At 48.1% G+C, this 23,974-nt stretch overlaps 2 protein-coding genes and 1 pseudogene across 2 annotated transcripts; 2 read left to right on the top strand and 1 right to left on the bottom strand.

The window, feature by feature from the left end:
* Positions 1 to 1,382: 1,382 nt before the first annotated feature.
* On the top strand, positions 1,383 to 2,445 carry LOC124669203 (photosystem II 10 kDa polypeptide, chloroplastic). The gene is made up of 5 exons (XM_047205869.1): positions 1,383 to 1,586; positions 1,700 to 1,758; positions 1,839 to 1,894; positions 2,079 to 2,131; positions 2,230 to 2,445. Exons 1-5 carry the CDS (start codon positions 1,433 to 1,435, stop codon positions 2,322 to 2,324), a joined length of 417 nt encoding a protein of 138 aa, XP_047061825.1. The 5' UTR covers positions 1,383 to 1,432; the 3' UTR covers positions 2,325 to 2,445.
* A 978-nt stretch (positions 2,446 to 3,423) lies between these two features.
* Positions 3,424 to 4,686, top strand: LOC124669202 (photosystem II 10 kDa polypeptide, chloroplastic-like). The gene is made up of 5 exons (XM_047205868.1): positions 3,424 to 3,621; positions 3,775 to 3,833; positions 3,917 to 3,972; positions 4,227 to 4,279; positions 4,386 to 4,686. The coding sequence occupies exons 1-5, from the start codon at positions 3,465 to 3,467 to the stop codon at positions 4,478 to 4,480; spliced, it is 420 nt and encodes a 139-aa protein (XP_047061824.1). The 5' UTR covers positions 3,424 to 3,464; the 3' UTR covers positions 4,481 to 4,686.
* A 203-nt stretch (positions 4,687 to 4,889) lies between these two features.
* On the bottom strand, positions 4,890 to 7,613 carry LOC124669200 (annotated as a pseudogene).
* Between the last annotated feature and the right edge of the window lie 16,361 nt (positions 7,614 to 23,974).

Below are 23,974 nucleotides of genomic sequence, written 5' to 3'. Positions count from 1 at the left end.
GGAAGCGTGTTCTATGATCTTGGTTCAAATGATTAAACAGAGAGCGCGTTTTCCTTTTAGCTAGACCAAAGAAAGTACTGAAGAATCCAATCCTAGACGTGCCTGCCTTTGAGATAGGATCATGCAAGCAATCGTAGATAGGATTCAATCATGTGCACCCATTTTATGGTTGTTTAGTTGCAGGAGGGCGAGACCTAAAGCTTCAGTATCTATTGCCATCATGGAACGTGTCATTCGAGTCCCATGGCGAAGTCAGTGATGGAGAATCTCATGACGTTTGAGGTTCTGAGGCCTAGTAGTGGTGGATCGAGTTTTCGGAGCGATGAGGAACTTGCTTGGTGTTTCGTGACTCATAGCAGCGGCATCGACAAGTGGAAGTAGCAGCGCAAAATGAGTACAAAGTCTTATCTTTCAGGGTAAAAATTCAAGGTTTATCCTTAATTGGTTGTGTATGGCGATGGCCTTGTTGAATGCATTGTTTTGAGAGCACGAACTTTCTCCAAAATGAAAACCTAAGACTTATGATTTGGCGACGACAGAGCATGTGCATTGTTTTCTCTTCAGAAGTGTCGCTTTTGAAGAATTTGGACTTCAGGTGTTGTCTTGGTGGTGAATGTGCTGCAGCAAAAGGATTGTAGCGAGATTTCGTCGGATCATGCATATTTAGGTCCAGGTTTGACCAAATTTAATTTGCAGGAAAATTCATTGAGTGTGAGCCAGGAGGCAAGGCCATGCAAAAATTACCAGAATATGAATATAGATGCAAGTGGCCCTCTACTCTCTTTGGTTTAACAAAATGAACTAATATTTTCAATAACATCATTATTTTACCAACGAGGGTCTTGCATCTCTAAATATGAACAAGGTTGGCGGAGGTGTAACAGAAGTAAAGACTGGGCCAGTTTAGCAAGTATGGGGCGAATCAGCACAAATAGTGACCATTTCCTCCTGGCGGGCCGAAATAAACCAGATTTCTATGTGAAACTCAGAGGGAAGGATGAGCCACGGCCAAGTATGGTCGACCAGAAAATAATTTTGAGAAACCCCTTTAACTTACAAATATCATCGATATGTTCTGAAGTTACTGTTAAAGATAAGATCATCAGAACTGGTAGTCTCAAAATTGACCTGCGAAGGGACCCACTGAAATTTCTAAACCACGGAAACAATTAGACAAAGGTGAAACCCTCAGTATTATCCATTCCAGATTTCGTAAGTGACATTTTCTAATCAGCTGAACAACAGACAAGGATTGTTCACGTGATCATGGACCCATGACACACAATTATAACAAGACTCCAAACCGAAAATTGACTAAGATCCTTATCATCCCTGTCTGCTACTCCCACCCTCCCTGTATTTAAACCAAGAATTTGCCAGGAGAGAACTCACAAAGAGAGTGAGCAAGTGAGTGAGTGTAATCACCAACAACATGTCTGCCTCTGTCATGGCTTCGTTGGCTCTGAAACCATCTCCACCTCCACTTTGGGAGCGATCAAAGATCCGAGGCGTGCGACCTTCGGCGAGGCCATCCTTGCTCATAGTGGCCAGCAAGGTGAAGAAGATCCAGACTGCCCAACCCTACGGTCAGTACATGCCCTAGAATTCAGTGATGAAAACTGTAAATATTAGGCTTGAAAGAAGGCTGACTTGAACACGAGTTTACTTTCTCACAAATTTATGGTATGCCGACTTCTAGGGCCTGGTGGAGGAGCGGATTTCAAGGACGGCCTTGATGCATCTGGAAGGGTGGCCAAGGTCAGTGATGAGTTCAAACAAGCTCATCAGACACAATAATTGTTGCTATTTATCGCATAATAACCTTCCAATTTAATCAGGGGAAGGGTGTCTACCAGTTTGCCAACAAGTATGGTGCAAATGTTGATGGGTACAGGTAAATACTAACAAGCCTACAAAGAATGAAAAATAAATGATAAATGCAGCGATCTTGATGGACACATGAGAAGGGAAATACCTACCTTTTTGCCAGTAAAAACAAATAACTACATAGCTCACAGATCACTCATCCGTTGCATCTCTCATGAGTCATGACTTCCATTGTTCATCACATGTTGCAGCCCAATATATACCCCAGAAGAATGGTCTCCCGGTGGTGACGTTTATGTTGGAGGTACACGCAAACTGGCATCTCAAAACAAAAATGTTTACATTGCGGGTTTTTTCTTTATATTTGTGACACTCGTTAACTTCATTTCTTGATTTATGTAGGAAAAACAGGGCTGTTTCTCTGGGCAGTCACTCTTGCTGGAATTCTGCTGGGTGGCGCTCTCCTCGTCTATAATACTAGCGCCTTGGCTTCTTGAACCCTGCAGCAAACCGAACAATGTGTATAATAGTATAATATTACAACTGTGGTGACGTATGTAACTGGATGTAAATATGAGTACCCACAATGAATAATACCGCAAAATATTAATGTTCTAAGTAGTAATAGTGTGGACATGCTTTATTTATCGCTGGCATGCTTATGGGCCCTCTGACAAACTAAGTTCTACAAACTTAGTAGTAATTTATTGATCATAGAGTTAACGACCTTATTCTGTAACAAAGATGGCCTGGCAAAATATCCCCAGCTATTAAATAATGGCTGGGTATTACGAAAAATTAACCAAACCTGTCATAAAGTTTTCTGCAATTCAGTGAAGTACAGGTCTACGCACGTCAATGGCTTAAAAAAGCAAGAAATATAGGTTCTATTGTTTCAGTTCACAAATGCTGTGTGGGATGCTTCTCCGATAGCATCAATTGCCCATCATGATAATGGCAGATTCTCGTGGTTTGGGTTCAAGATCAAAATACTAATGCTTTCCAATTTTCTACCCACATGTATACTGCTCTTGTTAACTATATAATTACAGGAGTTATATATATTGCGATAGAAACTAATCAAAGTTATATTTTGAAGACTGCCGGGTTAACCCACCAAAAAAATATTGGAAGACTGTTTCACTGTCCAAATCGTCACTTCTTCATGTACCAGAGGGAGTATTATAAGATGCACCAGATAAACATGGACACGAGTACACGACTAGAAGAATCAGTAGATATACTTTTAGTTTTAGACACTAAGAAAACATTTGAATTATGATGCTAGAATTGAAGATAAGTAATCCAAAACTCAAGCTACATGAAGTTAGCCACAAAAGAACAAACTAAATTTCTCGATCAGGGAACATGAAAGCAGAATTGTCAGGATTGTACGGTCACCTGCTAGATGTTTCCTTCAAATTCTATCATGTTCAATTGGTCACGTGAAGACAACGACAGATCACACAGTAGTGATCCATGAGCCTATCGGCACCACACAGGAACTGACACTTGTCAAACTGAGCTTAATCGCTTTCTGCTACATCCGACCTACGCTCTTGTATTTAAAGGAAGCATTGCATATGATTTAGCAAACTAAAAAAAAGACTAGCAGCAGAGAACTTACTGTCGTACGTATGGGGACCTCGGCCATGGCTTCTATGGCTCTGAAACCATCTCCATTTCAATTTTTCGGGAAGTCGCGGCTCCAAGGCATCCAGCCTTCAACAAGATCATCATCTTTCAGAGTAATGTCCAAAAAAGCAAAGAAGGTCAAGACTACTCAACCTTTCGGTCAGTATTGCTACCAAATCTACCAGCTGTCATACCAAGTTTCTGTAAGAAAAAAGAACTATTACTGATATATAGGATAGCATTATTTGTGTTCTGGGTACACCTGAGTATATCTGATAACAAGTTATAAAACTGTGCTATGTTAACATCTAGGGCCTGGGGGAGGACTGGAACTGAAAGATGGTGTCGATGCATCAGGAAGGCAAGCCAAGGTTAGTTCTGAGGCTGAAGAAATGAATTTTATTTATAAAAACTAGCATTTTCATCACTTTATATATTGATCCGTCTTTATCAGGGGAAGGGCATCTACCAGTTTGCCAACAAGTATGGAGCAAATGTTGATGGGTACAGGTAAAACATTCAACCCAGCCCAGCAACAAACAAGCATCAATTATGTTCATTCTTAAGGTTAAAAAAAATACAAAACCTAGTACTAGTGTTAGAAAATTAGATGATAAAAAGGTTGAAATGAAAGATTATAAAGATCTGACGAGAAAGAAAAGGCTTACCTACCGCACTGGCATCAGAAAGAAATGGAAATAATAGCATCCAGAGTTCATCTACTGCTTTCAGTTTTCATGACATTTGTGATACATTTATTGTAGCCCGATATATAACCCAGAAGAATGGTCTCCAAGTGGTGACTATTATGCTGGAGGTAAGCCATCCAAGACAACAATCTTAAAGCTTTCTATGTTAGTTTGAAATAACAGGGTGTTTCAGTTGCCGGAACACATAAAACCTTCGTCCCTTGATTTATGCAGGAAAGACGGGGTTGTTGCTCTGGGTAGCCACTCTTGCTGGAATTCTGCTGGGTGGTGCTCTTCTTGTTTACAATACTAGTGCTTTGGCTTCCTGAAGCCTGGGTACAGCAAACCAAATTATGTACCATGCAAGGATTACATCATCTAGAGTAGATATATGACCACCTATGTCCCTAGACTAAACTATCAAAAGTGGTAAATTTCCAAATACAAATAATCTTCGTATATTGTTGTGCACTTGTATATTGTTGTGCACTTGATGCAACCGAAACTCAATAATCAGCAGAATGCTATAACTTCAGCTAACAAGCCAGTGAATATGGGTGCACAGAGGCTGACTGAAACAAAATAGCTGAACAGGACACAGGAAAACATGGCAGTGAATTTGAGACAATCGATGAGAAAACTGTTGAATTTGTTTTCTCAGAGAGTGTTTCGAACTAATGATCTATATAGCATTCGGTTCCATCGATTTACAAAGAATCAATGGAATTGACATCATAAACCATTTTGCGCATTAGCAAAAGCCCCTCCAAAAGTATCTACTGTACCAAAAGAATCTCAGTATATCACAAGGACCTCCACATATGGTGTTACGGTACTACAGGTGACATGCATCTAAGCATGAACTGGACACACACACTATTCAGTTGATTCAAACCTCTAGTTTGAAAGCCCTTCCATGTCATGGCACCTCAATCTTGACAGCAACAGCTCGCGTATTTGCATCTTGAGGGGCTGGACGAGTAGATTCCTCAACTTCTTCGATGCATGCTATGTTGATAGATACATCAGAAGGCTTCAGTTTAGGCCCTGAAGAACCATCACCGTTTGCACTTTGCACATGACCTTGGTGCAACTGCAAAGCACTCTCTAGGTGCCAGAGGACTTCGCCCATTGAAGGCCGGTTAACCCCCTCATCTGCAAGGCATTTTTCTGCTATCTCGCTGAATTTCATCAGGGACTCTAGTGTGTAATTTCCATCTAACCGAGGGTCGATAATGGTCCCAAGTAACTTCTTCCTTTGCCTGTTCAGAGCCCACTCAGCAAGGTTTATCTGATCCCTTGGCAAGGTCGGATTTATGACTGGTCGAGCACATAGCACTTCAAACAGCACGACACCGAAAGAGTACACATCTGAGCTTGGAGTTAACTGCTGTCTTCTATAGTATTCTGGGTCAAGGTAACCAAAACTTCCTTTCACGGCAGTACTAACATGAGTATGATCTAAAGCTGGACCATCTTTCGAGATGCCAAAATCTGCCATCTTTGCGACCAAGTTGCCATCCAATAAAATGTTGGTAGTCTTGACATCTCTGTGAATTATACCCCTGTCAAGTCCAGTGTGAAGGTAGTGAAGCCCTCGTGCTGCGCCGATACATATTTCAAGCCTTTGCTTCCATGTAAGAGCAGGAAGGTCACTTCCATAGAGATGGCTCCTCAAGGTGCCATTTGACATGTGGTCGTAAACTAAGACCATCTCGTTTCTCTCATCACAATAGCCAATTAAGGGCACAAGGTGCCGATGCCGCAGCCTCGAGAGCATCTCGATCTCAGTTTCGAATTCCTTCATACCCTGACCCTGATGAGACTCGGTATGCCCCCTCTTAATCGCCACCAGCTTGCCATCCTCCATTCTACCCTTGTAGACCTTGCCAAAACCTCCGACTCCGATCACCAAGGACTCATCAAAGTTCTGAGTGGCTATTCTGATTTCTACAATGGTAAACTGCCTGCCAAGCTGGCTGCTCCCAAATGTCCCGGCTGTGCGAAGAGTTGGGGACCGGGTATCCGCAGCAGCGTGGAGCGCAAGTGGCTTCCAGCCAGGTGGGTTATCGTTGGCTTTGTTAGCTGAATTCTTTTTCTTCCGCTGCAGATGGAAACAGGTATAAGCAGCACCAACAATTGTGATAAAAAGCACTAGAACGGAAGCAGCACCAATTAGCACCCACTTGGGGCTCCGCTTTGGTTTCCTTACGCCACCACTGATACCACCAATCCTCACGGTTGGATGAGCAAGATTTCCATCCCGGCTAACCTTAAAGATCTCCATGCCATTCAGAAGAGCATCAGTAGCCGCAGAACCTGCTGAAGCCTCAGACCCCAGCTGAACCCAAAGAGTCTCCATCTGCGGCGAGCCAACATCAAGGAAGTCCTCATGAAAAGCCTTGTTCTTCCCCCAGCTCTGGCAAACACATCATAGCTCTCAGCAGCAGTCTTGTTGTTTATGTAAATCTTGAACTTGCGTTGCTCAGCCTTGTCATACTCCAGCTCGCAGAAATGCAGCCTGACCAAGTAATCAAAGCCAGGGTCAATGTTAAAGCTCCATGACACATTGAATTTCTTCTCCATGACGGAACTCTCCGTCGTCACCCTTGCGGTTTCATAGAGCCTCAAAGGGGCTAATGTGGAATCATCAGCCGACACATAACTTATGTTGGAAGAATTGAAGATGGGGTGTGCAGCATTCAGAGAGAATATGAAATGCTCATCCGAATCCCACTTCCTCCACAAGCCCGGGTCCTCTTTCCTCTCGATATCGCCGCATCCCACACACAACCTATACATTGTCTCGATCCCGCTCTCGCTGAGGCTGAACGGGCCCTTCAACTCATGACCGCCCACCTTGTTAACTGAATCAAAAATGGAGCTGCCAGACACAGGTACAACCTCCATGGCATTGACGAAGGCGAACGACCCGTCTTCAGGAGTGAACTCAATCCCCAGTTTACCAGAGGTAACATTCAGAAGGTACTCCTTCACGATGACGCCGCTGGTGGAGTTGATCTGAGAATCCCTCCAGGAAATCTCCCCGGGGACATTGAACTTGGAGAGCAGCTTCAGGCCGTTCGCCGTGACATCGAACAGCGGCTCCTCGGCGCTGAGGTTGGCGAATAGCTGACTGAAGTGGAGCCGGAGGAAGTAGCTCCCGGCGGCGACCCCGAGATGGTAGGTCGAGTAAGCGTTGAAGACACGGGCGGTTTTGTACAAATCCCCATACGGCCCTTCTTCTCCACCTGCTCCCGGAGCCGCCGAGGCGACGGTCCCGAGGAAGCTGAGTGTGAGGTTCCCGGGAGGGGAAGAATCCCCAACCCATCTCCTGCCGTCGACAATGGTGCTGGAACCCGAGCCGCAGTTGATGAGGGTCGGCCCGGGCTGCGCTCGCGCGCTCCTCATAGGGATCAAGGACACCACCAGGATCAACAGCAACCGTGTGGAAGATTCCATCTCTCTGCTCGGGTGTTCTCCGCCGCCGCCGCAATTGGTTTCTAGCGGGTAAACCCTACCCGGGTCACCGGTGTTTTCTCCCCTCCTCGGTCGATTGATTGCAACCTGCGAGTGCCAAGCAATACCGCATTGATTAGCAATTACACTCCGGAGAAAAGCTAGAAATGGCGGAAGAATCATGGACTGAGCGAAACGAGCAAGACCAGAACATGGAAGAAGCAGAGAGGGGGAAAAACTGAAAATGCTTCTACCGCAAGAATCGGAGGCAGAGAAAGAAGGAAGAGACTTTCGATTCTTGGCTCCACTAACCTGAAGATTTGTCGATTCTTGCTCGATTAGAGACCGTTTCTCTCCTCCGGGAACCAGGATGAAGGGCACCACCAGTCCAAAGTCCAAACCCACAAACGGCAACAGATGGCAATGCCTCCTCCTACCTAGCTAGTTTATGAGGGAAGAGAAGCCCTAAACAGAACAGAACAATTGCCGCTAATAGTAGTAGCAGTATAATATTTCGGCAATCAGGTGCGGCCTGCAGCTGATTGATTGATTAATCTTGGGGCGCAGGAGAGCGTGGAGACACGGACAGTGAGAGCCTGAGAGGTATCTGCTCTCAGGGGAGATGGGATTGCGATTCTTGTGCGGATTTGGCTCCCACATGAGGTGTGGGGGCTGTCAGGTGACCATAGCAAAGTTGATGTTAGCTGGACGATGCAGTGTACTGGCTTCAGGTCAGGCTAGCTGGGATCCATATACCACTAGGATTCTGCGACGTCTTTTGGCTGCTGCGTTGCTGCTCAACTCTTTTGTTGTACTTCACACTGTTTTTCCTTTTTTTTTTTTTCCAGAAAACAGGGACACTCGATTAACCCTTAAAGATTCCATGGCTCTTTCAATTTAGGATTTGTAAGAGCATGGTGGTCTTGGTAATGTGTTTGGTGCCCCCAATCTATTTTTTTTGTTGCTATTTTCACATCAATTCGACCATATTTCTATCACAATTCTACAACCATATTACATAGGTTTTAGGCATAAATTAGTTTAGCTATAAATTAAATATAAAATAATAGAATTCAATGGTGATTTAAATATAGATTCGAGAAGTTCTGGAAAATAGATAGCTGGTATGACCATTCGACATGACACTCGAATAGCTTGGTTTTTTTTTAGCACCCACAAATACAATTGCTCAACTAGGTCATATTGTAGTTGCCCATGAACACTTTCGCCACAAATTTCGCGATGCATGGCGTCAATCTTGGCCTCCGCCTGGATAGCTCGCAATATAAATTGGTCACCATGAGATCTATTAGTTTTAGGGCGCCCATACACATCTCAGGCCGTTTTAGGGCACCCGTACACAAATTTCGCGGTGCACGACGATGGTGGACTCTAAGAGTGAATGAGATACACTTTCCGGGGCAGAGGAATAGTATTCGAACAATTTTGAGCCAGAGGTTTCGTGCTTATGGGAAAAACGATCGTTGTGTCAGAGATTTCATGCTTTATGAGTAGTTGTCATGAGATCTATTAGTTTTCGTCTGGTTTTTTCAATTAACTAGGCAAGTCTCTTTTGCTTAACAAATCAATGAGGTAAATCTTTTGCCTCCAGTTCTAAATAAAGGCTAAACTCCGGAGACAAATAAATCTTATCAAGAAGTTCTTTTTTCCATGTACTCCTTCTATTCCGAAAAAGATGTTGCAAATTTATCTAAATTTAGATGTATCTAAATAAAATTTAGTGTATAAAAATATCTAAATCGAGACAATCCTGCGATATACTTTCCGGGGCGGAGGAGTAGTATTCCAACAATTTTGAGCCTAAATCCTAATTAGGGTCACAAGCCGAAAATTAAAATGATTTGCAGCTTAATAGTTTTCTATGGAATAATAATTTTGGAGGTGTACAAGCAAGCCCTACCACGTTCTTCCGATCATAATGTATAATCCAATCATACGATACGATGGCAACGTATCCTGCTAGAAGCCTAGAATACAATTTCTGGATTTCTCGCCGTGATTGATACAAGGATTCTGCACTGTCTGATTAAGCCATGAAGTATTTCATGGTGGGCATGCAACTGCATCGCATCAGATAGCGGCATAAACAACTCTCACGAGCACATGGCCGCTGTCTCGTCCTGCACCGAAACGGCGCCGATCGGCCGATCGTCGGCTTCCTCTCAGGTCTCAGGTTCTCGACCCGACTACCAAGGGAGATGCACGTACAAGCTCGATCCAAACGCACAGTAACTAGCGATAATTGAGACACCTGTCAGTGCCCTGTGCATCTGAAGATCAGTTCAGAGAGTTTTTAAAATGAAGAATGCATGTGCACTGCCTGTTTTCGGCGGAGTATAGTCGATCCGTGTTGGGCGAGAGCACGGTAGGGAGAGGGAATCAAGGCGCAAGACTCGGCCATGGTTTTGTCTTGGTCGATCGATCCGTGCTAATGTTTCAGTTGCAGTAGACAGAGTACGGAGCTGATGTACGGCCCTGCAGAAGCAAGACGATGCTGTTTCAAGTTCAGATCTCGCTCGAGGGAGTTTTTTTTTTCGTTTCAGATGGAAAGCTCCGAGCCCTGCTTTGAATTACGGTTTTGCTATTTTAAATACCTTAAAATCGATTTTCAAACAGTTGGATTAAGTCGTGATTGTGCTGTTATGTGTATTGCACATCTATTGCAGCCGAAAATCTCTCGGCATTTCCCACTTGCAATTGGTTGTAACTAAAAATAATCTAGACCGATGAATTTGTATCGTGATTCGTGCCGACCTACATGTCATGCGCGCGTTTCATTGTGGCAAAGATATGGATAATGTCACCTTACTAAGATTTAGTTAAATCCAAGTCGACTCAGATCTTTTCTTTTTTCAAGAACACACGCAAGAACCACGTGTCTTCTATATTAAACAGAGAGGAAAACAAAAAAAAAATGAAACCGTGTCTAGGAGGAACTAGACACTTTTTGATATAGTAGAAGCGGGACTTGGCGTGACAATTCCGAAATTCGTCCCTGATAGGAATCGAACTCCGGTCGTTGGAGTGCGCCACTGCGACCCCAACATCTGGGCTAAGCCCACGTCGTCATAAATAGAGAGGAAAACAACATTTACAAGAATTTAGGCTAAGATCACATGCAACCCAGCCCTAAACCACGCACCGGCACACTCCACTTGAGGGACTACTCTCCCTCCCTATCCACTCCACACAACTTTGCTCTTTTCCATTGCTCGAAGTCCTCTCTGATTTTCCTGCAAACTTCGGTCGGCATTGTGGTGAACTTATCAAAAACCCTACTATTCCTTTCCAACAAGATGCTTCTAGTCACCAGCAATACCAGGGCGTTGATCTCCTTCCTTCTACTTTTTGGCACTAACTTGGAGAGTGAGCTCAACCATAGTGCAATCTCTACATCTGCTGCACCTAGAGTGAAGTAGTGCTTGTAATCCAGAAGTAGCATGTAGCAGATCAGTCTAGAGTAGGAACATTGCACCGTATTATGTTCCACTGTTTCTTGCTCCTCGCAACATAACACACATTCCACCGGGTGTTCCAGTCCCCTTGCCAGGTGATCCACCGTCCACAGTCGGTTCCGTAAAGCAAACCACATGTGTAGTTTCTCAATGAGCGGGGGCCTAGCTGACCAAAGCTCCTTTGCAGCTAATTCCCTGGTTCTCCCCATGAAGAAGGCAAGATAAGTAGATTTAGAACTGTATTTCCCCGCCGTCATCAGTTTCCAAGTGAATCGATCTGCCTCCTCGTTTACATGTATTCCTTGCAACATGTCTGCGATGTCCAAGTACTCCACAATCGAAGGGATAGAAGGCGTTCCCCGGATCGCTGTCACCCATCTGTCATTTGCCATCGTCGTGTCCACTGTCATCTCCTTAGCTCCTGCACGAATCATCGCCACTAGGTTGGGCGCCGACTGCTCAATGCTTCGGCCCTCTAGCCATCTATCTGACCAAAACCTGATCTTTGCTCCATTACCGATCTCGAACTTGATGCAAGTCTGGAACATCTCTTGAGGTTCGTCAGCAATCTCAAACTTCAAACAGTTCCAGGGTTTATCTTCCTCCGTCAAAGCAAGCGACCTCCATCGCATGCGCAAAGCATAGTTCAACAGCTTCAGATTCTCATACATAGAACCCCTAGATCTTTGGGGGTACAGACCGTGTCCCATGCCACGACACAATGCCCCCTTCGTGCTTCGGTGGTGGCGACTAGAACACCCCCCGAAGCAACTTGTTGATCGTCGAGAAAAACCAGATCTAGACTCCGATCTAGACATGCCCTTCACTACGGGAAAATCAGGCGCTGCCGTGCGGCCTATCATTGCCGTGAGGCACCGCACGGCAAAGACTACTTTGCCGTGCACCGCAAGAGGCACGCACGGCAAAGACTACGCGCACGGCAAAGTTACAGGGTGGCGCACGGCAAAGTTACAGTGCACCGCAAACTCACCAGTGTCGCACGGCAACGTCACCGCGCACGGCAAAGTCCATCAAATGCGCACGGCAAAGAAGCCAAGATGGCAAAGCCAATAAACGCCGCACGACAAAGAAAATGTGCTCGGCAAAGGGCTGGGACGTTGCCGTGGGCCTCCCTTTGCCGTGAGGCCAGACAAAGTGCACGACAAAGCCGCCTTTGCCGTGCGACTCCTTCTTTGCCGCGCGCCATACTTCATTTTATTTGTTTTTCTTTCTATTTTATTTCATCTAATACTTATATTTATTTTTTTATTAGTTTTACTTTTTGATGACTATTTATTAGTGTTACTTAAGACAGTGTGCAATACAAATATACTCTCCATGTTCATCCCCCACATATATCAGGGTTTCGGAGCAATTAATACGCGCTTCGGAAAATCTGCTAAGTGTTATCGCGCTAATGTGAGGAAGGTCACACCGGGGAGCTACTTTTGCACCATTACACCTTGCACCACACCTTCACACATATCATAGGTCCACATGCAAGATTTGGTGGGGTTCCGGTGCTCCGGCGGTCGTTCTCCCCCTCCTCCCTCCAAAACAGCGGAACGTCTGCCCCGGCGGGTCTACCCCCTAGATTTCTCCGCGCGAGGGTGCACCAATGTACTTTTTCATTCTTTTAGGTTTGTTTAGGACATATACACATGGAGAACCAAGATTGGGACCCTTTGGCACATATACCCCGCAGCTAGAGCCATTATCACACGATCGAGGGTGTGCCTGATCTACTGGTTAGGGTTATGTGTAGGGTTAGGGCTAGGGTTTAGGATTCAGGGGAGCTACTTTTGCACCATTACACCTTGAACCACACTTTCACACATAGAATAGGCCCACATGCAAGAATTGGTGGGGTTCCGGTGCTCCGGCGGTCGTTCTCCCCCTCCCCCCCCCAAAACAGCGGAACGTGTGCCCCGGCGGGTCTACCCCCTAGATTTCTCCGCGCAAGGGTGCACCAATGTACCTTTTCATTCTTTTAGGTTTGTTTAGGACATATACACATGGAGAACCAAGATTGGGACACTTTGGCACATACACCCGCAGCTCGAGCCATTATCACACGATCGAGGGTGTGCCTGATCTACTAGTTGGGGTTAGGTGTAGGGTTAGGGCTAGGGTTTAGGGGAGCTAATTTTGCACCATTACACCTTGCACCACACTTTCACACATAGCATAGGCACACATGCAAGATTTGGTGGGGTTCCGGTGCTCCGGCGGTCGTTCTCCCCCTCCTCCCCCCAAAACAGCGCAACGTGTGCCCGGCGGGTCTACCCCCTAGATTTCTCCGCGAGGGTGCACCAATGTACCTTTTCATTCTTTTAGGTTTGTTTAGGACATATACACATGTAGAACCAAGATTGGGACCCTTTGGCACATACACCCGCAGCTCGAGCCATTATCACACGATCGAGGGTGTGCACGATCTACTAGTTAGGGTTAGGTGTAGGGTTAGGGCTAGTGTTTAGGGTTTAGGGGAGCTACTTTTGCACCATTACACCTTGCACCAAACTTTCACACATAGCATAGGACCACATGCAAGATTTAGTGGGGTTCCGGTGCTCCGGCGGTCGTTCTCCCCCTCCTCCCCCCCAAAACAACGGAACGTGTGCCCCGGCGGGTCTACCCCCTAGATTTCTCCGCGCGAGGGTGCACCAATGTACCTTTTAATTATTTTAGGTTTGTTTAGGACATATACACATGGAGAACCAATATTGGGACCCTTTGGCACATACACCCGCAGCTCGAGCCATTATCACACGATCGAGGGTGTGCCTCATCTACTGGTTAGGGTTAGGTGTAGGGTTAGGGCTAGGGTTTAGGGTTTAGGGAAGCTACTTTTGCACCATTACACCTTGCACCACACTTTCACACATAGCATAGGCCCACATGCAAGATTTGGTGGGGTTCGGTGCTCCGACGGTCGTTCTCCCCTCTCCCCCAAAACAGTGGAACGTGTGCCCCGACGGGTCAACCCCCCTTGATTTCTCCGCGCGAGGGTGCACCAATGTACCTTTTCATTCTTTTAGGTTTGTTTAGGACATATACACATGGAGAACCAAGATTGGGACCCTTTGGCACATACACCCGCAGCTCGAGCCATTATCACACGATCGAGGATGTGCCTGATCTACTGGTTAGGGTTAGGTGTAGGGTTAGGGCTAGGGTTTAGGGTTTAGGGGAGCTACTTTTGCACCATTACACCTTGCACCACACTTTCACACATAGCATAGGCCCACATGCAAGATTTGGTGGGGTTCCGGTGCTCCGCGGTCGTTCTCCCCCAAAACAGCGGAACGTGTGCCCCGGCGGGTCTACCCCCCTAGATTTCTCCGCGCGAGGGTGCACCAATGTACCTTTTCATTCTTTTAGGTTTGTTTAGGACATATACACAAGATTGGGACCCTTTGGCACATACACCCGCAGCTCGAGCCATTATCACACGATCGAGGGTGTGCCTGATCTACTGGTTAGGGTTAGGTGTAGGGTTAGGGCTAGGGTTTAGGGTTTAGGGGAGCTACTTTTGCACCATTACACCTTGCACCACACTTTCACACATAGCATAGGCCCACATGCAAGATTTGGTGGGGTTCCGGTGCTCCGGCGGTCGTTCTCCCCCCAAAACAGCGGAACGTGTGCCCCGGCGGGTCTACCCCCTAGATTTCTCCGCGGAGGGTGCACCAATGTACCTTTTCATTCTTTTAGGTTTATTTAGGACATATACACATGGAGAACCAAGATTGGGACCCTTTGGTACATACACCCGCAGCTCGAGCCATTATCACACGATCGAGGGTGTGCCTGATCTACTGGTTAGGGTTAGGTGTAGGGTTAGGGCTAGGGTTAAGGGTTTAGGGAAGCTAATTTTGCACCATTACACCTTGCACCACACTTTCACACATAGCATAGGCCCACATGCAAGATTTGGTGGGGTTCCGGTGCTCCGCGGTCGTTCTCCCCCTCCCCCCCCAAAACAGCGGAACGTGTGCCCCGGCGGGTCTATCCCCCTAGATTTCTCCGCGCGAGGGTGCACCAGTGTACCTTTTCATTCTTTTAGGTTTGTTTAGGACATATACACATGGAGAAACAAGATTGGGACCCTATGGAACATACACCCGTAGCTCGAGCCATTATCACACGATCGAGGATGTGCCTGATCTACTGGTTAGGGTTAGTTGTAGGGTTAGGGCTAGGGTTTAGGGTTTAGGGGAGCTACTTTTGCACCATTACATCTTGCACCACACTTTCACACATAGCATAGGCCCACATGCAAGAATTGGTGGGGTTCCGGTGCTCCGGCGGTCGTTCTCCCCCCAAAACAGCGGAACGTGTGCCCCGGCGGGTCTACCCCCTAGATTTCTCCGCGCGAGGGTGCACCAATGTACCTTTTCATTCTTTTAGGTTTTTTTAGGACATATACACATGGAGAACCACGATTGGGACCATTTGGCACATACACCCGCAGCTCGAGCCATTATCACACGATCGAGGGTGTGCCTGATCTACTGGTTAGGGTTAGGTGTAGGGTTAGGGCTAGGGTTAGGGTTTAGGGGAGCTACTTTTGCACCATTACACCTTGCACCACACTTTCACACATATCATAGGCCCACATGCAAGATTTGGTGGGGTTCTGGTGCTCCGGCGGTCGTTCTCCCCCCAAAATAGCGGAACGTGTGCCCCGGCGGGTCTACCCCCTAGATTTCTCCGCGCAAGGGTGCACCAATGTACCTTTTCATTCTTTTAGGTTTGTTTAGGACATATAAACATGGAGAACCAAGATTGGGACCCTTTGGCACATACACCCGCAGCTAGAGCCATTATCACAAGATCGAGGGTGTGCCTGATCTACTGGTTAGGGTTAGGTGTAGGGTTAGGGCTAGGGTTTAGGGTTTAGGGGAGCTAATTTTGCACCATTACACCTTGCACCACACTTTCACACATAGAATAGGCCCACATGAAAGATTTGGTGGGGTTCCGGTGCTCCGGCGGTCGTTCTCCCCCTCGCCCCCCCAAAACAGCGGAACGTGTGCCCCGGCGGGTCTACCCCCTAGATTTCTCCGCGCGAGGGTGCACCAATGTACCTTTTCATTCTTTTAGGTTTGTTTAGGACATATAGGCATGGAGAACCAAGATTGGGACCCTTTGGCACATACACCGCATGGCTAGAGCCATTATCACAAGATCGATGGTGTGCACGATCTATCGGTTAGGGTTAGGGCTAGGGTTTAGGGTTCAGAGGAGCTACTTTTGCACCATTATACCTTGCACCACACTTTCACACAGATCATAGGCCCACATGCAAGATTTGGTGGGGTTCCGGTGCTCCGGCGGTCGTTCTCCCCCTCCTCCCCCCCAAAACAGCGGAACGTGTGCCCCGGTGGGTCTACCCCCCTAGATTTCTCCGCGCGAGGGGACACCAATGTACCTTTTCATTCTTTTAGGTTTGTTTAGGACATATACACAAGATTGGGACCCTTTGGCACATACACCCGCAGCTCGAGCCATTATCACACAATCGAGGGTGTGCCTGATCTACTGGTTAGGGTTAGCTGTAGGGTTAGGGCTAGGTTTTAGGGTTTAGGGGAGCTACTTTTGCACCATTACACCTTGCACCACACTTTCAGACATAGCATAGGCCCACATGCAAGATTTGGTGGGGTTCGGTGCTTCGCGCGGTCGTTCTCCCCCAAAACAGAGGAACGTGTGCCCTGGCGGGTCTACCCCCCTAGATTTCTCCGCGCGAGGGTGCACTAATGTAACTTTTCATTCTTTTAGGATTGTTTAGGACATATACACATGGAGAACCAAGATTGGTACCCTTTGGCACATACACCCGCAGCTCGAGCCATTATCACACGATCGAGGGTGTGCATCGATTCTTGGTTAGGGTTAGGTGTAGGGTTAGGGCTAGGGTTTAGGGTTTAGGGGAGCTACTTTTGCACCATTACACCTTGCACCACACTTTCACACATAGCATAGGCCCACATGCAAGATTTAGTGGGGTTTCGGTGCTCCGACGGTCGTTCTCCCCCAAAACAGCGGAACGTGTGCCCGACGGGTCTACCCCCTAGATTTCTCCGCGCGAGGGTGCACCAATGTACCTTTTCATTCTTTTAGGTTTGTTTAGGACATATACACATGTAGAACCAAGATTGGGACCCTTTGGCACATACAGCCGCAGCTAGAGCCATTATCACACGATCGAGGGTGTGCACGATCTCTTGGTTAGGGTTAGGTGTAGGGTTAAGGCTAGGGTTTAGGGTTTAGGGGAGCTACTTTTGCACCATTACACCTTGCACCACAATTTCAGACATAGCATAGGCCCACATGCAAGATTTGGTGGGGTTCCGGTGCTCGGCGGTCGTTCTCCCCTCCTCCCCCCAAAACAAGCGGAACGTGTGCCCCGGCGGGTCTACCCCCCTAGATTTATCCGCGCGAGGGTGCAAAAATGTACCTTTTAATTTTTAGGTTTGTTTAGGACATATACACATGGAGAACCAAGATTGGGACCCTTTGGCACATACACCCGCAGCTCGAGCCATTATCACACGATCGAGGGTGTGCCTGATCTACTAGTTGGGGTTAGGTGTAGGGTTAGGGCTAGGGTTTAGGGAGCTAATTTTGCACCATTACACCTTGCACCACACTTTCACACATAGCATAGGCACACATGCAAGATTTGGTGGGGTTCCGGTGCTCCGGCGGTCGTTCTCCCCCTCCTCCCCCCAAAACAGCGCAACATGTGCCCCGGCGGGTCTACCCCCCTAGATTTCTCCGCGCGAGGGTGCACCAATGTACCTTTTCATTCTTTTAGGTTTGTTTAGGACATATACACATGTAGAACCAAGATTGGGACCCTTTGGCACATACACCCGCAGCTCGAGCCATTATCACACGATCGAGGGTGTGCCTGATCTACTAGTTAGGGTTAGGTGTAGGGTTAGGGCTAGTGTTTAGGGTTTAGGGGAGCTACTTTTGCACCATTACACCTTGCACCAAACTTTCACACATAGCATAGGACCACATGCAAGATTTGGTGGGGTTCCGGTGCTCCGGCGGTCGTTCTCCCCCTCCTCCCCCCAAAACAACGGAACGTGTGCCCCGGCGGGTCTACCCCCTAGATTTCTCCGCGCGAGGGTGCACCAATGTACCTTTTCATTCTTTTAGGTTTGTTTAGGACATATACACATGGAGAACCAATATTGGGACCCTTTGGCACATACACCCGCAGCTCGAGCCATTATCACACGATCGAGGGTCTCATCTACTGGTTAGGGTTAGGTGTAGGGTTAGGGCTAGGGTTTAGGGTTTAGGGAAGCTACTTTTGCACCATTACACCTTGCACCACACTTTCACACATAGCATAGGCCCACATGCAAGATTTGGTGGGGTTCCGGTGCTCCGACGGTCGTTCTCCCCCTCCCCCCCAAAACAGCGGAACGTGTGCCCCGACGGGTCAACCCCCCTTGATTTCTCCGCGCGAGGGTGCACCAATGTACCTTTTCATTCTTTTAGGTTTGTTTAGGACATATACACATGGAGAACCAAGATTGGGACCCTTTGGCACATACACCCTGCAGCTCGAGCCATTATCACACGATCGAGGATGTGCCTGATCTCTCGGTTAGGGTTAGGTGTAGGGTTAGGGCTAGGGTTTAGGGTTTAGGGGAGCTACTTTTGCACCATTACACCTTGCGCCACACTTTCACACATAGCATAGGCCCACATGCAAGATTTGGTGGGGTTCCGGTGCTCCGGCGGTCGTTCTCCCCCCAAACAAGCGGAACGTGTGCCCCGGCGGGTCTACCCCCCTAGATTTCTCCGCGCGAGGGTGCACCAATGTACCTTTTCATTCTTTTAGGTTTGTTTAGGACATATACACAAGATTGGGACCCTTTGGCACATACACCCGCAGCTCGAGCCATTATCACACGATCGAGGGTGTGCCTGCTCTACTGGTTAAGGTTAGGTGTAGGGTTAGGGCTAGGGTTTAGGGTTTAGGGGAGCTACTTTTGCACCATTACACCTTGCACCACACTTTCACACATAGCATAGGCCCACATGCAAGATTTGGTGGGGTTCCGGTGCTCCGGCGGTCGTTCTCCCCCCAAAACAGCGGAACGTGTGCCCCGGCGGGTCTACCCCCCTAGATTTCTCCGCGCGAGGGTGCACCAATGTACCTTTTCATTCTTTTAGGTTTATTTAGGACATATACACATGGAGAACCAAGATTGGGACCCTTTGGCACATACACCCGCAGCTCGAGCCATTATCACACGATCGAGGGTGTGCCTGATCTACTGGTTAGGGTTAGGTGTAGGGTTAGGGCTAGGGTTAAGGGTTTAGGGAAGCTAATTTTGCACCATTACACCTTGCACCACACTTTCACACATAGCATAGGCCCACATGCAAGATTTGGTGGGGTTCCGGTGCTCCGGCGGTCGTTCTCCCCCTCACCCCCAAAACGGCGGAACGTGTGCCCCGGCGGGTCTATCCCCTAGATTTCTCCGCGCGAGGGTGCACCAGTGTACCTTTTCATTCTTTTAGGTTTGTTTAGGACATATACACATGGAGAAACAAGATTGGGACCCTATGGCACATACACCCGTAGCTCGAGCCATTATCACACGATCGAGGATGTGCCTGATCTACTGGTTAGGGTTAGTTGTAGGGTTAGGGCTAGGATTTAGGGTTTAGGGGAGCTACTTTTGCACCATTACATCTTGCACCACACTTTCACACATAGCATAGGCCCACATGCAAGAATTGGTGGGGTTCCGGTGCTCCGGCGGTCGTTCTCCCCCCAAAACAGCGGAACGTGTGCCCCGGCGGGTCTACCCCCTAGATTTCTCCGCGCGAGGGTGCACCAATGTACCTTTTCATTATTTTAGGTTTTTTAGGACATATACACATGGAGAACCACGATTGGGACCATTTGGCACATACACCCGCGGCTCGAGCCATTATCACACGATCGAGGGTGTGCCTGATCTACTGGTTAGGGTTAGGGCTAGGGTTAGGGTTTAGGGGAGCTACTTTTGCACCATTACACCTTGCACCACACTTTCACACATATAATAGGCCCACATGCAAGATTTGGTGGGGTTCCGGTGCTCCGGCGGTCGTTCTCCCCCCAAAACAGCGGAACGTGTGCCCCGGCGGGTCTACCCCCTAGATTTCTCCGCGCAAGGGTGCACCAATGTACCTTTTCATTCTTTTAGGTTTGTTTAGGACATATAAACATGTAGAACCAAGATTGGGACCCTTTGGCACATACACCCGCAGCTAGAGCCATTATCACAAGATCGAGGGTGTGCACGATCTCTTGGTTAGGGTTAGGTGTAGGGTTAGGGCTAGGGTTTAGGGTTTAGGGGAGCTAATTTTGCACCATTACACCTTGCACCACACTTTCACACATAGAATAGGCCCACAGGAAAGATTTGGTGGGGTTCCGGTGCTCCGGCGGTCGTTCTCCCCCTCGCCCCCCCAAAACAGCGGAACGTGTGCCCCGGCGGGTCTACCCCCTAGATTTCTCAGCGCGAGGGTGCACCAATGTACCTTTTCATTCTTTTAGGTTTGTTTAGGACATATACGCATGGAGAACCAAGATTGGGACCCTTTGGCACATACACCCGCAGCTAGAGCCATTATCACAAGATCGATGGTGTGCCTGATCTACTGGTTAGGGTTAGGGCTAGGGTTTAGGGTTCAGGGGAGCTACTTTTGCACCATTATACCTTGCACCACACTTTCACACATATCATAGGCCCACATGCAAGATTTGGTGGGGTTCCGGTGCTCCGGCGGTCGTTCTCCCCCTCCTCCCCCCAAAACAGCGGAACGTGTGCCCCGGTGGGTCTACCCCCCTAGATTTCTCCGCGCGAGGGGGCACCAATGTACCTTTTCATTCTTTTAGATTTGTTTAGGACATATACACAAGAAAGGGACCCTTTGGCACATACACCCGCAGCTCGAGCCATTATCACACAATCGAGGGTGTGCCTGATCTACTGGTTAGGGTTAGCTGTAGGGTTAGGGCTAGGTTTTAGGGTTTAGGGGAGCTACTTTTGCACCATTACACCTTGCACAACACTTTCAGACATAGCATAGGCCCACATGCAAGATTTGGTGGGGTTCCGGTGCTCCGGCGGTCGTTCTCCCCCCAAAACAGAGGAACGTGTGCCCTGGCGGGTCCACCCCCCTAGATTTCTCCGCGCGAGGGTGCACTAATGTAACTTTTCATTCTTTTAGGATTGTTTAGGACATATACACTTGGAGAACCAAGATTGGTACCCTTTGGCACATACACCCGCAGCTCGAGCCATTATCACACGATCGAGGGTGTGCCTGATTTACTGGTTAGGGTTAGGTGTAGGGTTAGGGCTAGGGTTTAGGGTTTAGGGGAGCTACTTTTGCACCATTACACCTTGCACCACACTTTCACACATAGCATAGGCCCACATGCAAGATTTGTTGGGGTTCTGGTGCTCCGGCGGTCGTTCTCCCCCAAAACAACGGAACGTGTGCCCGGCGGGTCTACCCCCTAGATTTCTCCGCGCGAGGGTGCACCAATGTACCTTTTCATTCTTTTAGGTTTGTTTAGGACATATACACATGTAGAACCAAGATTGGGACCCTTTGGCACATACACCCGCAGCTAGAGCCATTATCACAAGATCGAGGGTGTGCCTGATCTACTGGTTAGGGTTAGGTGTAGGGTTAAGGCTAGGGTTTAGGGTTTAGGGGAGCTACTTTTGCACCATTACACCTTGCACCACAATTTCAGACATAGCATAGGCCCACATGCAAGATTTGGTGGGGTTCCGGTGCTCCGGCGGTCGTTCTCCCCCTCCTCCCCCAAAACAGCGGAACGTGTGCCCCGGCGGGTCTACCCCCCTAGATTTATCCGCGCGAGGGTGCAAAAATGTACCTTTTAATTTTTAGGTTTGTTTAGGACATATACACATGGAGAACCAAGATTGGGACCCTTTGGCACATACACTCGCAGCTCGAGCCATTATCACACGATCGAGGGTGTGCCTAATCTACTGGTTAGGGTTAGGTGTAGGGTTAGGGCTAGGGTTTAGGGTTTAGGGGAGATACTTTTGCACCATTACACCTTGCACCACACTTTCACACATAGCATAGGACCACATGCAAGATTTGGTGGGGTTCCGGTGCTCCGGCGGTCGTTCTCCCCCCAAAACAGCGGAACGTGTGCCCCGGCGGGTCTACCCCCCTAGATTTCTCCGCGCGAGGGTGCACCAATGTACCTTTTCATTATTTTAGGTTTGTTTAGGACATATACACATGGAGAACCAAGATTGGGACCCTTGGCACATACACCCGCAGCTCGAGCCATTATCACACGATCGAGGGTGTGCCTGATCTACTAGTTAGGGTTAGGTGTAGGGTTAGGGCTAGGGTTTAGGGTTTAGGGGAGATAATTTTGCACCATTACACCTTGCACCACACTTTCACACATAGCATAGGCTCACATGCAAGATTTGGTGGGGTTCCGTTGCTCCAGCGGTCGTTCTCCCCCCAAAACAGCGGAACGTGTGCCCCGGCGGGTCTACCCCCCTAGATTTCTCCGCGCGAGGGTGCACCAATGTTCCTTTTCATTCTTTTAGGTTTGTTTAGGACATATACACATGGAGAACCAAGATTGGGACCCTTTGGCACATACACCCGCAATTCGAGCCATTATCACACGATCGAGGCTGTGCCTGATCTACTGGTTAGGGTTAGGTGTAGGGTTAGGGCTAGGGTTTAGGGTTTAGGGAAGCTACTTTTGCACCATTAAACCTTGCACCACACTTTCACACGTAGAATAGGCCCACATGCAAGATTTGGTGGGGTTCCGGTGCTCCGGTGGTCGTTCTGCCCCTCCTCCCCCCAAAACAGCGGAACGTGTGCCCCGGCGGATCTACCCCCCTAGATTTCTCCGTGCGAGGGTGCACCAATGTACCTTTTCATTCTTTTAGGTTTGTTTAGAACATATACACATGGAGAACCAAGATTGGGACCCTTTGGCACATACACCCGCAGCTCGAGCCATTATCACACGATCGAGGATGTGCCTGATCTACTAGTTAGGGTTAGGTGTAGGGTTAGGGCTAGGGTTTAGGGTTTAGGGAGCTACTTTTGCACCATTACACCTTGCACCACACTTTCACACATAGCATAGGCCCACATGCAAGATTTGGTGGGGTTCCGGTGCTCCGGCGGTCGTTCTCCCCCCAAAACAGCGGAACGTGTGCCCCGGCGGGTCTACCCCCACTAGATTTCTCCGCGCGAGGGTGCACCAATGTACCTTTTCATTATTTTAGGTTTGTTTAGGACATATGCACATGGAGAACCAAGATTGGGACCCTTTGGCACATACACCCGCAGCTCGAGCCATTATCACACGATCGAGGGTGTGCCTGATCTACTAGTTAGGGTTAGGTGTAGGGTTAGGGCTAGGGTTTAGGGTTTAGGGGAGCTAATTTTGCACCATTACACCTTGCACCACACTTTCACACATAGCATACATGCAAGATTTGGTGGGGTTCCGTTGCTCCGGCGGTCGTTCTCCCCCCAAAACAGCGGAACGTGTGCCCCGGCGGGTCTACCCCCCTAGATTTCTCCGCGCGAGGGTGCACCAATGTTCCTTTTCATTCTTTTAGGTTTGTTTAGGACATATAAACATGGAGAACCAAGATTGGGACCCTTTGGCACATACACCCGCAGCTCGAGCCATTATCACACGATCGAGGGTGTGCCTGATCTACTGGTTAGGGTTAGGTGTAGGGTTAGGGCTAGGGTTTAGGGTTTAGGGAGCTACTTTTGCACCATTACACCTTGCACCACACTTTCACACATAGCATAGGC

This window comes from Lolium rigidum, chromosome 7 (genome assembly GCF_022539505.1).
Source record: "Lolium rigidum isolate FL_2022 chromosome 7, APGP_CSIRO_Lrig_0.1, whole genome shotgun sequence".
Classification (NCBI taxonomy): domain Eukaryota; kingdom Viridiplantae; phylum Streptophyta; class Magnoliopsida; order Poales; family Poaceae; genus Lolium; species Lolium rigidum.
Note: the sequence above shows the minus strand (reverse complement) of the source record. Positions and strands in the feature narration are given on the sequence as shown.

Bases quoted from the DNA above. Each gene is read 5' to 3' on its own strand.
- LOC124669202 (XM_047205868.1), top strand. From the start codon at position 3,465: ATGGGGACCTCGGCCATGGCTTCTATGGCTCTGAAACCATCTCCATTT. The intron at 3,973-4,226 runs GTAAAACATTCA...CATTTATTGTAG, and splicing joins GCAAATGTTGATGGGTACAG to CCCGATATATAACCCAGAAG. The intron at 4,280-4,385 runs GTAAGCCATCCA...TGATTTATGCAG, and splicing joins TGGTGACTATTATGCTGGAG to GAAAGACGGGGTTGTTGCTC.
- LOC124669203 (XM_047205869.1), top strand. From the start codon at position 1,433: ATGTCTGCCTCTGTCATGGCTTCGTTGGCTCTGAAACCATCTCCACCT. The intron at 1,587-1,699 runs GTCAGTACATGC...GCCGACTTCTAG, and splicing joins CCAGACTGCCCAACCCTACG to GGCCTGGTGGAGGAGCGGAT. The intron at 1,895-2,078 runs GTAAATACTAAC...CACATGTTGCAG, and splicing joins GCAAATGTTGATGGGTACAG to CCCAATATATACCCCAGAAG.